The 18,570-nt window shown below is 42.3% G+C and overlaps 1 protein-coding gene across 1 annotated transcript in view; it reads left to right on the top strand.

Moving 5' to 3' along the window:
- The window catches only part of LOC131592121 (potassium voltage-gated channel subfamily KQT member 1-like), a 492,490-nt gene that overhangs the window by 185,242 nt on the left and 288,678 nt on the right, over positions 1-18,570 (top strand). The window contains exon 12 of the mRNA XM_058863404.1: positions 6,504-6,518. Coding sequence (XP_058719387.1) covers positions 6,504-6,518 — 15 coding nt within the window. The remainder of the gene's footprint in view (positions 1-6,503; positions 6,519-18,570) is intronic.

Here is an 18,570-nt window from a genome sequence, read left to right on the forward strand (position 1 = left end):
GCAGTGAAAAGGTCAAATTGACATGGGAGAGCTTTCCTTTCACTTGGCTGCTGGTTTTGACAAAATTTGGGAATAAAAAAAAATGGTGTGTCCTTTCCAAGTTTGTATTTTTCTAATAAGTTGGATTTTTACCTTTGGATACACAGTGAATGATGTTCATGTCCCTCTTGTAAGACTGCTCCTCTTCAAGGTAAAGCTGACAAAATGAGGAAAAGGTCTTGGAAAGGGCTTGTGTTGTCCATAAGAAAGCCTTTTTTTACTGAACAACAGTGGCTTCTTTTTTTTTTTTTTTTTTTTTTTTTAATTAGGTGGTGTTTTCCTTCTGAATTGACTTCCCCCTTATGTAATGTTTTATTTTCCTGACTTGTTGAGGACATAAATGAAACCTGGGACACTTTCAGTATTGTGAGGGCTGAATCAAGCATCTGATTATTCCCTGGAAGTAAGCTAAATCTCTTAACCTGACAGTATTTCTGATCCAAAACTGTTTCTTTTCCCGGCACATTCTGCAGTCCTTAAAACCATGTTGTATGATCTGGGTGAGCAGCACACAGATAAAACCTTATCTAGAATTTCAGTTCCTTTGAAAACACAACAGAGCCCTTGCTGTTAGACACATTTTGTGTAACAAGGAGAGTGTGTTGGATTCCCTTTATTAATAAATATCAGGGCTGAAGCTGCTGACACTGAGCAGAAATTTCTTTTGCTGCTCACTGAAACAACACAGTCCTGTCACAAGGACACCTGCAGCCTGTGCCACACGTCTTTTCCATGTCCCTGAGATCTGTGCTTGTACACTGGGAGTAAAAGCAAACAAGGAATTCTGAGGGTCAGCAATTTACCTAATCCCATGAATGGAGCAAAGATGCAGTAGCTATAGAGAATATATTTTTTGCTTCTCTCTGTCTGGTTTAGCTATTTTTGTGTTCCTGTTTCACAGTTGCCTGGTTTTTGTTCCAGTGGATGTTAATCTTTTGGTTTATAAAATTATTACTATTATTTCAAAGCCTGTCAGATGTTTGGTGGGAAAGTCACCATGAGGGGAAAGTGTAGGCAGAAGCATCTCAGCACTCTGCTCTTTATCCTTTGTGTGTGTGTATCTAGCAGAGCCACCCTGCACTTCAAAAAAATAAGCACTATTAAGAAATTTTGCTTTCTGGCACATTTCTGAATATTAATTGTTAGGCAAGGCTGTGTGGAGGCTAGCTTTGGAGCAGGCTGTAGGCCCATGGCCTGCCAGCCCTGCCTGAGAGCTAGCCTGGGAATTTCATGGGAGGATTCAAAACAATCCTCAAAGACAGAAAACAGCCTGCAGGTGCTGTTTGTCTGTTCCCGTGTTTTCCTTGCAGGAGAGGGTCAGGGGGGTGGTGAACCCCACTGACCAATGATGGTAATGTAGCACTTTACTAACCAATAAGAGTTTTCTTTTCTGTACTTTCCACGAACTAGTCTACATAACATGACTGAAACAATAAACTAGAGATTCTCTCCTGTTCTGACTCCTTTGAGAGTCCGTGTCGTTCTTCCTGCCGTTCCCAATTAGAACGACATCTGGTGACCCCGCGTGATGATGAACCGACCCTCCGAGGTCTGGTGACCCCGCGTATTGAGAGACCGCCAGCTCTTCACCAGTCTTCACAGAAGTAATTGTAAATGCCACTTTATTTCTATCTTTAGCACACTTTTATAGGGTTCTACAGGGTCTGCAGGCAGAACAAGCTACTATTGGCTAACACACACAGTTTACATTTTTTCTCTTACACACAAGGATATTGTTTTGCTTTACTCTCTCTTCTGCATGAAGGTTTCAAGGACTTTAGCCCTTAATATCACGACTTAGTTCAAAGGCTGGTTTGTGCACACAGGCCTTTACTAATATATAAAATATAGCAACAAATCCCCCTTTCTCTTTTTGCACAAACCAGGCTTTGGATAAGATAACATACAATTTAGACTGTCATCTCAATTAACATTATAAGTAAAGTCTATCCCCCTTCTAGCACAAGAGACCTCAACCATCTAGTAATGCCCCAGCTGGCGAACCAACTTCCAATGGGATCACTATCTTCTTTCAGGGCATGTAACCCATCCTGTAGCTGTTGTAGTTGCTCATGGATGGAAGCTGAATGATCAGTAAGATCCAAGCAGCACATGCCTTCAAACTCCCCACAACCATGTCCTTGTGCTAAGAGCAAAAGGTCAATTGCAACTTGATTTCATAGTACTGCATGATACACACTACTCACATCGGCTGAAAGCTCACTTAACATTGTGGATGTTAACTTTAATTCTTTCCTAGTCCAGCAAGCGAGCCTTTTTAGAGTTGCTAGGCCTTAATTCATTCAGGCTTCGCTTTGACTGATGTTCTTCATTTTGCTAGCTATATTCAACAATTGATGTAAGCTTGGGTGGAACAAAGTGAGTTTCCCAAGATAACAGGGTCTTCTATGTGGATTAGCAGGAATCTAATTCCATGCTCTATCTCCACAGATTAGGAATATGGAACTAGGTGATCGTTTTGGTAATTGTCCTGTGAGATTGCACCATGAATAAAGGCTTTACTTTCAATGGTAGTAACGAGATCAGCTATAGGGCTGACTGCAACCCAGTGCTGCATTACTTTGTTAGAATGACTTTTTGTCGGGGGTTCAAACATTATCCATCCACCTGAGGTATTGGTGGAACATAACAAATCTAATTCTTCTGAGGGTTGTAACATTAAAAACTTTGGTAATTTTTGCTTGCTAACAGGCTTCAAGTTGTCTTAATGTGAAGCCAACAGTGCGACTGCACTCTTGCAACATTGCCAATCGATTCAGTCAAGTCTCGTTACTAATTAAACCTTTAAATGCTGGAGGATCCCATTCAGGGACTCCTACGAGACAGGTGCGAAAGGATCTCCAGGGGTGGCTAGGCTCAAACACATTGACCTTTGGCCAGTTCAATGTGCCAGAGTGACCCATATGTTCTGTCACTTTTGGATGTTAGTTAGCAGACAGTTGGTCATGACTATACACAACACAATTACCATAAGCATTTTACCATGTAAATGACACCATATTTGCAAACTCACAGCTAAAACTTCAATTGTTAAATGAACTTTCAAAGATGCTTACACTACCTTTTGAAGAGGGAATACTTATACTTTATACTAACATAACAATTACTACACAAGCTAAACACTTAAACTATTATCTAACTACTTTTAACACAGGTGCTCTGGTATATGTGTAGTCTAAGCGTGAAAGCAATTTGCTAAAAGGGTAAACACATAACTACAATTTGCTTTATATACAATTAAATGGAGTCTCTACACTTTTTAGATCTTCTACAGAATTTCTCCAGCACGATTCAGTCCTGGAATGTTCACTGCTCTCGTGATGTCAGCTGTCAGTTGATTGGTGACTGAGGGCTTTGATGTTCAAGTTGTTCTTCAGATCCTTCTAAATCTTAAAACAAAGGATACCTGAAAATTGGTAGAGACACAACATCATAATAACAACATAAAATCTCTGTTGGCAACTGTCTATATAGTGTTCAGACACAACTGTGTTCTGACAGGTCCACTTCTGATCCATGTCTGGAGTACCAAGGCTGTGTGGTGACTTCTCTGTTCACTGGATCTCACATGTTCAGAGGCACACAGTCTGGTCAGATGGACAGGTGACCTTTCTGAACCTGCCAACAAAACACAGACACTTCTCTCCTTGAAGTTAATAAATTACACTAATTAAATGCTTTTAGGGCATCAATCTCCCCCGTTTTCTTAAAAAAAAATAAAAATGAGATGTACTTCTGTTATAAGCAACAACATCAACACAAAACCATATACACAATTAATAAGAACTTATACTAGTTAAAAATCAATTAAATCTTAAGCATTATTAATAGGGTATATAATATAAAACTGCTATTAATTACTAAAACACTGTACTAGCATCCCATAGTTAGCAAACAAACAAAAACAAAAAATCAGTGAAGGATTGGGTAATCACCTCCGGAAATGATTCTCCAAGCCCACTTCAAAATTGATCCAGCTGTCATATTAATAGGGTCAAATTGCTGAGTCAAAAAGTGACTCAAATACAGTTTTGGTACAGAAAATATCTGGATCTGTTGGTAAACATTCTATCCAGGTAAAGTCAAGGCTTGGCCAGGGCCTTAGGCTTTAAACTGGAAAGATGCCTCTTAACTAATTTCTAAAACAAGGTTCTCAATAGTAACAGCTATGAGATGCTTACAGCATAGCAAACTGTTAAAATGCATTTGTACAAAGCAAATGATCAGGAGCCTTAGGTACCAGACCAATTAAACCATGCAGCAGTTGGTTTAATCTGAAGCCTCTCCTATGGCAGCTGATCTTTAGCAATGGTACATCTTCTTAAAATTCTGGAAACACTGAAAATAAGAAAGCTATGACAAACAAAACTGCAGAGATTGCAACAACCAATAGAACTCCTGATGAAGTCGAGGGTGTCACAGACTGCATTCACTTCTATTCACAAGCAGGTGTTCACCAGTGTTCCATCACAGCTGTCTCAGCTGTGGCCGTCCTCCTCTCTCTAGGAAAACAACTATACTTTGCAGTTTAAACAAGTGTCTCCAAGAAAACACAAAACAATTTAAATTAAACAATATTTAAACCCAACAATAATTACATATGACAAAAGGAAATAACAAACTTAACCTTAAAAGAATATCTAAGTTAGGAAACTTAACTTAAAAACATTCAAGCCTAAACATTATAAAACTTGACTATCCTTAATTCTATTAGCACTTAATCTATATTAAATGAACACATAACTTAATCTTATTCTGTTACTACAAAAAAGCAGCTAAAAGTTTAATATATACCTTTTAAACACAATATAACAATAACATGGATTCACTATAAAGATTATAAAAATGTAGCAAACACATCACAATTCTATGTCATCTAGCTTTGAGAATAACCCACAATAACTGCAAATGTTACTAAAAATACTTATTCATAATAGAAATTTGCCTAGTATATGCTTAAATTGGTTAGGATGTTAAAGTGCAGTTTTTCTAGAGAAAAACCACCACAACAACATGGGATTTGGCAAGTTACCATCCAGCTTTTGTAGCACTTTTCAAAAACATTAAGTCCAATTTTTAAACTAAAATCTAAAATCCAAATTGGTATATATGCAGTTATATGCGTTAATATATACCTTAACTTAACTTTGTCTTGTACAGTAAAGTTCTCTTAACTAATTATTTTTTAAACCACAAATCTCTTCTGTAGATAGCACTAATTGGAAGAAGGTTTTCCTAGAAGCTGTAAATCACACCATATTTTAACCTTGGGTTCTAAAACCAATTATTGCAAGGCAACTTCTGTTAAGCACTTTTTTCCCTTTTTTTTTTTTTTTTTTTTTTTTTCAAACCTTCAAAGAACCACAATAATTTCTCTAGTAAAACTCTAAAAACTGCAACTGCATAAACTCATAATTACTTAAAACACAAAATTAACTCCAAAAGGGTATACAAAAACACTCCGAAAACCCAATAAATCACGACCCTGCAACAAACCAGGCACCATCCCAGTGCCCCCCCCCAGAGAGGGAGCGGGGGGGTCAACCGCCCACCCCGCCGCTGCTGCAGCTCTGCTCTTATCTTTCTTCACATTCTCTACATACTCTCGCAGCGAGGAAAAATGGAGAGAAAGAAAAAAAAAGCCTCACAAAGTTAACTTTAACAAATGCAGTTTTTTTTTTTTCTCAATCTCTCTTGTCGTTCGCCGATAGAGGAAAAAAGGCATGATTTTGCAAAAGCAGGCGATTTTACACGAAAAGTCTCTCATGGCCAGGTGCTAACAACGGTGATCATTGCAGTTTATCAGCTTCTAATTACAAGGATGAATTTTGAACTAGATACCATATAGTTTGAGATTTTTTGACTAGTTTGTCTCTCTTTGAAGCTGTCTGAGCCACCTGTTTCTGCTCAGTTGTTTCTGTAATTGTTCAGAGTGGCCTTGGAACTTTTCTTGCGCTGCTTCTACCCCCAGGGTACCTTTGTTCTTTGCGCTCACCTCGCTCCCTCATATCTTCCTGGTTCGGGTGGAAACCAGTCTAAATCTGGCTTCTTTTCTTCCAGGGTGGTAAAGATGGAACTTAAATAAGGTTGTAGTGCTAAAAGTGACTCCAAAAATGAAGCAAATAGTTCTGGATGTATCACATCCTGCCATAACTGAACAGATTCTGTTCGTTGTTTCAGCGTTCCCTGTGGAACTTTTTTCTCATTATTTTTTTCTCCCTAACTCTCCCTCCCTCTCTCCATGGGCAATATAGATAGGAGAGCTTGCCCAGCAGTGGGAGGTAAAGGCATCTGCCGCTGTGACGCAGGTAGAATTACAGGGCTCACATCCTCAGCATATCTCACTTTTCTGTTTTTTAAGGTATTAATTACAATCTGCCAAGTTCGACCGAGAAACACAGTGTCCTTGCTCTTTTCCGTAATTGCCGTTTCCCATATCAGAGCCGATCTATCAGTCCGTTCTTGCCCCGCAAGAAGCAGTGAGCACTGCAAATGCTCAAGACAATTAGCCCATATAATGAGCATATTCAGGTCCTTTTCCCTGGCTGCTCCGCCTCGTTTAACGAGGATGCAGAGAAGCAGTTTATCTGCCGCCCCAAATTCCATGCTAGCGGCTCGGCGGCAGGGGGGAAGGTTGCGAGCCTTCTACCGCGCCCCTGCCTTCGGACTCCCCCAGCGACTCACCCCCGTTGATTCGCAAGCCGCCTATCTGGTACCGATCCAAGGCAGCATCTATCTGCACTCAGATCCGCTCCACCAACCTCGGTCCAAGGCTCCGTCCCACCGTGTGTGCATCCACTGAAGCCCCCCTGCCCGCAGGGTGTCCCGTTCAGAGCGCCAAATATTGAGAGACCGCCAGCTCTTCACCAGTCTTCACAGAAGTAATTGTGAATGCCACTTTATTTCTATCTTTAGCACACTTTTATAGGGTTCTACAGGGTCTGCAGGCAGAACAAGCTACTATTGGATAACACACAGTTTACATTTTTTCTCTTACACACAAGGATATTGTTTTGCTTTACTCTCTCTTCTGCATGAAGGTTTCAAGGACTTTAGCCCTTAATATCACGACTTAGTTCAAAGGCTGGTTTGTGCACACAGGCCTTTACTAATATATAAAATATAGCAACACCCGCGTGATGATGAACCGACCCTCCGAGGTCTGGTAACCCGACGTGAACTGTATCTACTGACCCCTGAGGTCTGAAGACAACCGACGTGACGCTGAACCCCTGAGGGTAAGCAGCGAGCGGGAAAAACACCAGCCCTTCCCCCTAGAGGGGAAAGTGGAATTCTCCCGGGCTTCCCAAGAGGAAGCTGGTTTCTAACCAACGGGATAGTGGAGCCTGCCAGAGAGCGGGCTTGGAACGGCCTATCTTGGTGAAGCAGAGCTTGAAATCCCGGGTCCAAGCCGATAGCGTTTGCATAATTGCATTCGCAGAGCCGCCAAGATAAAAAAAAAAGTTTTCATAATGGAGAACTGTGATTTAGCTGACGAGCAACTTGTCAGCTTTGCATGGCAAGATGCCTTGCTGAGCATGGGACTCTGTATTCCTGAAGAAGATATACGCGCTTTGTTCCACTGGGTGAAAGCGCAGGAGTTTTCTATGACTGTGAATAATGTGTTTAACCTTGAGATTTGGTGGTCAGTGGGGGACCACCTGTGGACTAGGCTGGCTGCGGGAGATACCAGTGCGTGCAGCTTAGCAGCAACTTGGGGAGTGATTTTTAAGGCACTGGAACAGTGCCAGCCTAAAAACAGTGAAGCCGAGCTGTGTAGCGGTCCTTCAGCTCTGCCCGGACCCTTAGAGAACTTTAGCAGCGGGCAGGAGCAATCCGTGGACCAGAAATCTCCCTCTCCAGAAAAATTTGAGCGCCCGCCATCCGCAGAGCTCGGCGCGCAGGTTTTACCAGCAGAAAAACAACAGAAGAGCGAAAATCGCTCGGCTCTGCCTTTACCGCACCCGCAGGCGCCGCCATTTCCAGCGCAGCGAGAGCCGCCTTTACCTGCGCCCTCCGCGGAGCCTCCGCCGGCCCCTCCAGGACCAGCACTGCGAGCACTGCTGCCGGCGGCCGCCGTGGAGCCTCCGCCGGTGCCCCGAGTCCCCACAGCGGCAGCAGCAGCGGCGAGAAAAAAACGAGAGAAAAGGTGGAAAAGAAGGAAGAAAAAGCTAACTCAGGACGCCGCCCGCCGCCACCGGCCGCGGGCCGGGCAGCCATCCAAGCCCTCTGGCTCCGGCCGGCTGCGAAAACCCCGTAAAAGCCGAGCCGAAGCCTGGATCTGGAGCCGGGGCCGGGGCCGTGGCGAGCATTCCCCCCCCCCGCACCCATCCAAGGTGCCGGCCAAAAAGCGGCGGGGGAGGAGGGGGGAGCCCAGGCCCCCCCTTTCGCTCGCGCGCGTGCGCCCTTTGAGCTCCTTTCTTCTGTGCCGCCGGAAGCAGTGCGAAACCGCGGCACCCGCGCGGACGCCCGCCGCTTCACCGCGCGTGTGCGCCCCGGGCGGAGCGAGCCGCGAGGGTCGGCGCGGAGCCGCGGGACCTGCACAACATCCCCGCTGCCCCGCGCTCTCCCGCGCTCCAGCGGGGAAGCGGCGGGGAGGATGGGGAGTGAACTTCGCTCCCCCTCGCGCCCGTCAGCGCGGCCCGCGCGCGCGGACCGTGCTACAGGCGCCGGGCCGGGTTCTGCCAGCCTTGTGCTGCCAGGTTCTTCTCCTGCGAACCCGAGCCGCCTCGCGAGACGGTGCCGGGGCTCGAGCACTGCCCTGGCCAGCACGCGTTCCCCCCCGCCTTGCAGGGGGTGAACCGCACCAAAGTCCTGCAATCCCTGCGAGACCCAAATTTGCTCGCTTTGTACCACTTTAGTGTTCTTTTAAACTACTATATTGACAAGTTAGACTGTCAGTTTGAACAGACTAACAATGTTTTGTATTAGTTCACTGAGTTAAGGATATTTGACTCAACCGTCAAATCCTTGCAAGGAAAACAATCTTTAGACATCATCATAAACCAAAATTCCAAATTAATATCCATTCCAATATCTAGTAAAAGAAACCACTTGTGCCGTGTTTGTTCTCCCTCCTGCAGGGCCCAGCAGGATGTTACAAACACTGTACATTTTTTAATTTTTTCCTAAACCGAAAGGGTGAGTTGTGGAGGCTAGCTTTAGAGCAAGCTGCAGGCCCCATGGCCTGCCAGCCCTGCCTGAGAGCTAGCCTGGGAATTTCATGGGAGGATTCAAAACAATCCTCAAAGACAGAAAACAGCCTGCAGGTGCTGTTTGTCTGTTCCCGTGTTTTCCTTGCAGGAGAAAGTCAGGGGGTGGTGAACCCCACTGACCAATGATGGTAATGTAGCACTTTACTAACCAATAAGAGTTTTCTTTTCTGTACTTTCCACGAACTAGTCTATATAACATGGCTGTAGCAATAAACTAGAGATTCTCTCCTGTTCTGACTCCTTTGAGAGTCCGTGTCGTTCTTCCTGCCGTTCCCAATTAGAACAACAAGGCTGTACTTAAGGTCCTTCCAGAAGCATCAGTCTATCTTGTAATGCACCCTTGTGAAGCTTCACAACCTTAAGGAATATGCAGATTTCCTGAGCATGTTTTGAGAGCATCCTGCTGGGTACTCAGTAACCAAAACACTTCAAATCAGTGATATTTTTAGAACCTTTGGGCAGAATTTGTTCTTTTTCTCTGTTTTTCTGGTTTCTGTGTACTAGTATCAGTGGGACAGTGTTACATGATTCCAGGCATATGAGTTTTTTGGCACAATAGAATTTAATTTTTTATTAAATTTTCCAACTGTCCCAACAGCTACTGCCAATTTATGTCACTCGGAAACTGAGCTATTCAACTATAATATTTTCGTATTATTGCTTTGGCTTAGGACGTTTCTCCCTTGGGTTAGGCAAGCTGGATATGAAGTGTAGTGATGATATTGAAGAAAAAGAAGTTTAGAAGAATGTTTAGAGTTAATCTGAGACAAAGCATGAACCTCACTTTTGAGGAGGTTAAGAATTTCTCGAAGGATTTAACTGGGTTTTGGCTGTTTGTTAAGCTCTGTTTGCCACCAAGCTGAAACTTTGGCTTCCAGCCCCGTCTGAGTTACAGTGTTGGAAGGAGTCACCTGCTGTGTAATGGACATTTGGGTAAAGCTTAAGGACTTTACTTAAGGGGATGCTGGATGGTGCTTTGAACAGCCTACATGAGAGATGAGGCTGTTTTGCATTTTGTCATTTTAAAATTTTTGCTATTGATAGGTTTTTTGGTGATGCAAAAAGTGAACCTCCTTTTCCTCTGCTGTTTCTGGGCCAAGAGTTGCTTTAAACCTCTGTGTGGAAGTGGAGAGAAAGGAGGCAAAAGGAAAGAGAAGTATAATTTAATTTTTCTGTACCTTAACCTCTGTGTGCCAGACTGCTCTCACCCTTCCACCTGTAACTTGAGTTATTTATGAAGAGTTAATTCCACCGCTGCAGATTGTGACCTGGCCAGTAATCTAGGAGCAGTATACTGCTGTCAACAGTAGATGCAGGAACTGAACCTTTCAGCAACATTTGCATTTGCCTCAGCTTTTCAAGGCTCAGTTACTGGTTGGGAAGCTGAGCTTCTGATGCCCCATGAAAATAAAAAAAAAAGGTAAAAGAATAAATAGTCTAGAGGGGTGTACTGTCATATTCCTGGTTTCTGTGGGGTATGACACATATGAATGAGCTGGACTGAGTTTAGTTCCCACTTTGTGAGCTGGCCAAGGCCAGATTCTCTCAACTCCCATCAAGCACAGGTTAATAATAAACTGACAAGCTCATCAGTCATGTTGCTTTGTGGCCAGTGGTGTTCCCACATTCCAAGCTAACCTGGGATATCCTTTGTGAGATGTCCAGAAAAGAGGAAGGCATTTCTAGAAGAAGAGTTGATTTTGGATGAGTGGCTGGTGAATTTCCTTGCAGCCCCAGCCTGATGTGATGAGGGATTGTCTGTGTCTGCTCATTAATGAGTTAACTGGAGGAAGAAATTATAATTTCAGGGGCCCTGAAAATAGAACTGAAAAATTCAAGAAGCCAAGTGGTGTCTGGTGTAATTTAAATTTATTTTACCCTTCCCATTTGCTGATTTGGCCCTTTTTTGTGTGTGTAGTGAGGGCAGGAAGAGTGAGGGAGGGGAAAGGGTCTTGTGTAGACTGAAATATTGAATAATTTCAATTACTGACAGGACCTGTTGGAGAACCATTGTCTGGTGGAAAATCCAGTGTCTACAAAATCTACTTTTTCCATGTGAGAGCCTGAAATATTGCCAAAACACAGCAGGAAACCTAAATTGCAGTATATGGTTTCAGGTCAGTTTGGTGCCCATCAGATTTTAACTGAATGCATTGCTAACCTTTAGTTTTAAAACAACTTGATATACCTGCTTTTTCCAAGCAGTACATTTCCCTCTGAAGCCTGAAATGCCTTGGTTTCCTGAAGCCTGAGCTGACCAGAGGACTATTTCTGACATAAAATAACAATTCTCCTTTAACCAGTCTTGTTTGTAACATATCATAGTTATTATTGTGAAACTCATCATGGAGTTACACAACTGGAATTTATTATGGGAGATACAGAAAGCCTAACATAAGTGGGATCTGAACTGGAACTTCTCTATGGCAATGGGAAATGCATTTTAATGGCGAGATTAACTCAGCTGAAGTGCTTTGTGTCAGCTCAATAGATTGAAATGAGATGCTTTTGCTTAAACATGATAGAAATATAAGAATGTTGATAGCAAGAGAAATGCAAGTAAAAATTCCCATGGCCTCCAGAAACTGTCCATGAATTATTTTTTTTTCTGGTTTTCCTGGTATCCAAAATCACCTTAAAATTGTGAGAGAAAACAAATGGACAAGCTTTATTTGACATTAGTGCAATTAAATTATATTGATGTGCTTTTGAAATATCAAAACTTCTCAATGAAGAAAGGAAGTTTGAATATTGACAATGGATGTTAAAATTTAGGCATAGTGTGGAGAACATAGGTGTGATGTAAGGAGGCATCTGAGGGGTTTCCTCAGGCAGCAATTTTTTAAAGACTGACACAGCTGGATGCGGTGGAGGTGAAATGTTGATTTATAAGCACTTCTGTGCTGTGTTTATTTAGACATAGATGTTCTCATATTGATAGAGAGATCTGGAGACATTCCTGAAGAGAAGGGCAAAAAAGTGGATCTGTCTAATCATGTTCTGGGAATTTAACACCATCTTTGTCCTCTCATCTTTCCTCTCTTAGCACAATTCCCTCAGTTTGCTCATTTTTGTATTAAAGCTCCATTGCTTTAGTAACATAATATTGTTGTCCAACTGCCAAAGCAAATGTAGAGTGTAGATTTTCATTATTCAGAGCTCTGGAAGCTTTTATTTGATTAACTATTCTAAAGCAACACAGGAGTTGCGTGATAAAACTTTGCAAGTTCCTTTTACCACATATGCTTATGAGAGGAACTTGGGAGGTTATTTATATATTGTGGTAAAATATTGCATTAGCGCTTGCTCCCTCAGCAAACTACTTGGGTTTTGCTGGCAGTCTCCTCTGATTATCCACTGGCCCTATGCAGTAAAATATAATGGAGGGCTTTGGAGATGTTTCAACACATCAATTATCAGTTTTATACAAAGGGCCATCCGTGGGCAGGGTGCTTGCCCAGTGCAATGGAAGGACCTGTGGCTTTTGTTCACACGGTAATTATGGGCGATTCCCAAAGAGCCAACAATACCCAATCATAACATGAGCCTGGAGCTGGGCAGATACCTTACCACGGCCAGAGAGGATAATTCTGATGGCCTGTTAAAGCCATTCTTCAGTGCCACGACTCTGTCATAACACCCATTCAGGCCATGTCTAGGTTGTGCTGGGTTTGTTGTTGTAGCTGCAGTGGAAGTCGGCTGCAGCGAAACCTGTGTCAATACAAGCCCAGCACAAGCAGTGGGGTTTGTGTGTTATTAGCCATGTCGTCATGGACTCTTTGTTTTCCCCTCTGGTGGTTGCTGAGGTCAGATGTCGGTCTGGGGGCACACAGAGAAGGGCTCTGATGGTGCACAGATTACCTCATTAAAGGACTATGTGCTATATTAATAGTGGCTTTGCCAGTGTTACTTTAGGTAAACCCTAGCTTTTTCTAGCCTAGTCATAACACTGAAACACTTCCTGTTAATTATGAGCTTCCATCCACAGTGCCTGGAGAAGAGACAGATGGAGTGGATGTGCCTCTGAGCCTATTTCCTGCCTTCTTGTTTCTGCAGCTTATAAATTGGTGTTATGATAATAGTGGAATGGGGGTTGGAAGGGACAGTGGAAGATAAAGAGGAACAAGTTGGCTGCTTTTCTCTTCCTGCCATTTCCCACTTTCACAAAGGGCTCTGCTGAGAGGCATGAGCTAACTTAAGAAACATGGTGTTATCCTTGGCCACACCCTTTCCATGGAAAACCGTGTGTGAGCGCTGCAGAGATGCCTCTCCCCGCAGAGCAGTCTGCACAGGCTTCCCCATGTATCCTGGGATGACCTCTCGTGGACAGCGCATGGTCTGGTCCCTTGCTGTCCCTCTGATGCCTTAAGTTTTAACTTCTATATTTTTCAGATCTTCAGAACTGCATTAGTGTATTGTTGCCGCTGAAAATGAATAGATCACATGGACACAGGTTGAGGTGTGGTGAAAGAAAGAGAGAGTTTATTTTTCCTCCCCGGACATACAGGCTTCTGACCACGGCCAGGGATTGGATGGTCAGGATAACACTTTCTCACTGCACTGGCCATGAGAGATGCCCATCACAAGACGTGTAACAGAAAGAATGTACACATATCTATGTTTACAGTTACTGTCCTGGGAAAGTCCTTAGAAAACTATGTTAGCAAGCTCAGAAGCTGAGTTTTCAGGGCAACAGTGTATAACTCTTAACTCTGTACAGAGTATTAGTAAGCTCTCTTCACATTTTGGTCAGACAAAACAATCCTTCCAGGGCTGAGAACCAAGGACAAACCCTCTGCCTCAGGCTCCGAGAAGTATAAACAAAAGTGAATCGGGGGAGAAAACTGTGTGAATGTGACTTCATTACCTGAAGCTGTAATTGGGGGATTAATGCCTGATATCCAAATAGACCAAATTTATATCTGTCTGAAAAACGTGTGACTACCATCTGGGGTGCAGCCTCTGCAAGGTTTTTGGCTGCCCGAGGTGTACCTATTGAAGGCCTTTAATAAGTACCCACTTTATCCTCTTAACTCTGTCTAGACTCTGCTCTAGGTAGCCACTCCAAGGCATCACTTAGCTGGGCTTCCAGCTCTGCTCCACCACTGTGTTCTGTAGCTTCCCTGCACTGGGGCTGGGATCCAATGACCCCTCTGCCTTCTTTATGTTGTCTCCCTGGAAAAAAGAGAGTGGTTTGATTTCAAAGTTGGCCTTCAGGAAAAAGATTCTATAGCACAAAGAAATGTTTTAAGGTATCCAGGGCCTGCTGTTTTAGAATTTAGAGATGGCATTAATATTGAGTCTCGTAGCCTTGATTGGCAGGGTAAAAACATTGCTTAAGTGGTTCTTGAGATACAGAATTGGTTCCTCTTGGACTGTTGCCTTAGCAGAAGAAGAAAATTCTGAAAATACTTTTTTTTTTAAACACAGTTATTTTCAAAAATCTGTCTCCTGTATTATTTTCTGCTCTTATAGTAAAAGATGTCTATGTGTCTTTTAATAAATTGTTATGTTTTATAATCTGTAAAATTGCATTGCATTTTAGTTGGGTGGCTCCTCTCACTGGTGTTGGAGAGATTGGTTCAGAAATGATTGTTTTGTTTTTTATTTGAGAGGTCTTCTACAACTGAAGAAGTTAAGTTACTGTAGAAATAACAATCAACCTTTTAATACAGAGTCAGGTGTGGTGTGTAGGAAAATGAGCAATATTAGCAGCACTTCCAAACCTCCTTGCTTTCACAGACCACCTTCTAGCTGGGAATCACAAGTGCTGTATAAACATAAATATATATGAGTATATATGGGTAGAGGAAGCCTGACCCATGGGAATGTTTTGATTTTTTCTTGAGATCACACATTGGAGCCTGAAAGAGTCAGGAGGGGTGCTAAAGTTTCCTAATTTGCAGTGCTTTGTTCTTGCAGGCAGACAGTATCTCTTGCAGGCTGTGTGTGTGCTGGCTGTATTTACTGACATTTGCATGTACACAGCAGAGAGCATGAACATGGGATCAAATCTCTGACAAGTACCTCTTTCCTAACATTGTCTGTGGGGAATGCAACCAATGAAGCTTGGTTTCCTATGGATTTGAGTTCCATAGCTGGACTCTCTGATGTCCAGTAAAAGCTAAGTTCCAATTGAAGCTTTTCCCACAGCTGGGATCTTGTGTGCTTTGGTTCTCTGGTGTCTAATAAAATAGGTTTATATTGCAGTCTTACCTGTTTGTGGGGCACCACTGATGGGGGCTCCCTTTTTTCATCTTCTTTGCTGCTTTTATTTTCAGTAAGTTTATTAGAACAAAGCATAGTTGTGATCGTTGCTCTTCTGTTGAAGTGGTTATAAAAGTCCATCTCAGATATACTAAGATGGAAAACCAAGAGAGTTGTAAAATTATGCAGACTTTACTATCACTTTAATTTTCTTATGACACAGGGCTAAAAATTGGGTTGGCTTTTCAAGAAATGTATTGGGTTTTTTTCTAAGTAAAGCATGAATAAGAACTGGTATTTACAAATGGTGATAATACTTGAATATGATAATATGGATTGCCATCAAAAGCATAAAACATTATTAGTCTGACTGATGATAATGGATACAAATGCCTCAGGACTTCTAAGGGGAAGAACAAATCCAGTACCAGCAGGGCCTATGAAGACAGGCAGAAAAACTGGAAATGAGAGAGTTGATACTATCCAGAAGTAAAAGCGATTGAACAGTCAATTATTTCTAGAAGTTGTTTGTTTAAACATTGAGCTACTGCTAACATTTTGAGTTATCCATCTGTGAACAAATAATAATGCTGCTGAATGTCCCTCAGCCATTAACTGCAAAACCTTAGGAGCAATTCTATTTTTGCTCTGTTGAAATAATTTTTTTTGACAAAGTAGCAGTAATGATGTGGGTTGAAAACTGCACTTGGTTTGAAAAAAAAAAAGTTAAACTGCAATTTAGCACAGCCAATGAAAACATTTGTTTCACAAGTTTAAACTTTCCCATGGGGAATGCTGGAGCAGCCCTTCTGATCTCTCTGTGTGTATTCAAAGGAAACATCTTTACAATACTGATACTTGGGAAAACACTCTGGAACACAGGCATTGCTTCTCAGGACCACAGAAAGATAACATACGGCTGTTTGTTTATAGTTAAAGGTTTTAAAAAAGAGAAGAACAGGTTTGGGGGAGTGTTTTTATGTTTGTTTGGGGGTTTTTTTGTCGGTTGTTTGTGCTTTTCATGCTGAGGGTCTTATCTTTTTCCAAACAGAGGTAGGCACAAATAAATCTTTGCACACCTGTAGTAAAACAAAGAGGTGATTTTGATGTCTGCAGTGACAGTGGGTGAAGCTGCTGGTGTCATAGCTGGACTTGGGCCAGTTGGATCAAATTCACCTCCTACGGGTCATATTTCAGTGGCTCCAAAGAGACAATGGAGGAAACTTCCACCCCCATGGTGCTTAGGTGATCTGTCAGCATTCAAGATATGCCAAATCTATAAGAATTTTACTACTGCATCTGTGCTGGACATGATTTTGTACCTTTCCTTTGTAAAACCTTCCCCTCCAAGATGGATGGACATTACTTAACAAAATCAGGTGTTTTTCCCTGCAGGGCTCAGGCACTGCTGGATCATATTTCTGCAGTGGCTCTGATGTGTAGATTGTGGTCCCCTTCACAAACAGCACCAACCTGTGTCCTGGATTGTGGGAACTGAGAGGGGAGCAAAGCTTTCATGTGGCATTCCCAGCCACACTGGTAAAACTGGCATAAATACCAATGCTGGTTATCTTCAGGGCTTCCTGAAACACTGGCAGAAGCTTTCCTACCATAATTGAATGGCTTTATGTAATTTTAAAGAGTTGTGAGAATCAGCTGGTGTTTGAAGGTGTTTGTTGTGCTGGAAAGCAGAGTAAGCCATTCAAAACTATCCCCTTCATTATCAAGTGAGGGAGCTCAGCCACTGTGGCAAATGGCTGGGTAGTGTCTGCCAGAGGTGATGAAATGAATCCAAACTGTTTTGACCATTTCTTTGAAATGTCCTTTTAGGGCTGAGTGCCTAAATCGTGGTTGCTGTGATACCTAAATTAATCACCTCCACAAGGTGATAAGAATGTAGTCTGAAGTTTATATTTTGTGATTCAGTCTTGAACTATGATTGCTGTATCATGGTATTTTGGCTGCTCCTTTTACGTTTTTTGGGTGCTGAGATTCCAGTAATTCACACCTGTCTTTTAGAAGGGTTCTCAGGACTGCCTTGCTAAAATTCCTGCCACATCCAGCAAACTGCATTCAGCGCTGCTGAATAAAGCTAGTGGAGTCAGGTACTGTTTTCCTTCTCTCTGATCCCACTGAGGATTCCCACTGAGTTCAGTATCATGGCTTGCTTTGGAAAAGATCATGTGGAAGTCACATCCATCCTAGTGGCAATCTGGGAATATAACCTCATTAATGCCTTTTTCCTGGGTATCATATATGTGAGTTTGATATATGATCTCTGACTAGGGTAAGACAAAAATTTTGAGCAACATTCAGTAGATCATAAAGGGTCTTTTTGCAAAAGAGTGTGATCTTAAAGTGCCAAATTTCAGCTATGGCACAAAGCAGTAATTTAGTGCATGACCTTAACCACAGTCACACACTTCAGTCTTGGCATAGGAGGAGTCCTTGCTGCTGACTGCAGAAAGATGGCCCGTAATGATTTTTGTTACTGCTGCTTGGATGCCTGATTCATAATTCTCTGGTGATCGAAATTAAATATAAAACTAAATTCCTAAGAAAATTGCATATGCTGTAAGAGACAGCAAAATTGTTTCATTCTCCAGAGAATTTATTGGATAGAATCAGAAAAAAGACAATGTTCTTTTCTCTTTTGCTTCTAGACCGATGAAGAGCTCCTGAAGCCATTCATTAAACCCAGCTATTGCTTAAATTAATTTTAAGACCTTATTATAATTTGGGTTTTTTTTAAATATTGTAACAGAAACCATTGTTCACTTGAACAAAAAGAAGCAAGTGTGTCATAGACCAGCTAAAGAGCCCAAAATGTCTGACTCAAACTTGACTCAAGCTGGCCACAGCAGTGTATTTCTCAAATTCCAGCTGCTCCCACTAATCTCTTGCCAGCACACCTACAACAGCCTGCTCCTGGTTTGTACAAGTAGCTGTCCATGTAAACTGATAAAAACATTTCTGTGCCACTCTCTTCCAGTAATAGCTCCATTGAAAAGTTCCAGCTGTTGGAGACAAAAATATTCTGAGGAGAACAATGTGGTGTTTTTCTAGTTTCCCTCACTTAGCAGTTAAG

This window comes from Poecile atricapillus, chromosome W, assembly GCF_030490865.1.
Source record: "Poecile atricapillus isolate bPoeAtr1 chromosome W, bPoeAtr1.hap1, whole genome shotgun sequence".
NCBI classification, from domain to species: Eukaryota; Metazoa; Chordata; class Aves; order Passeriformes; family Paridae; genus Poecile; species Poecile atricapillus.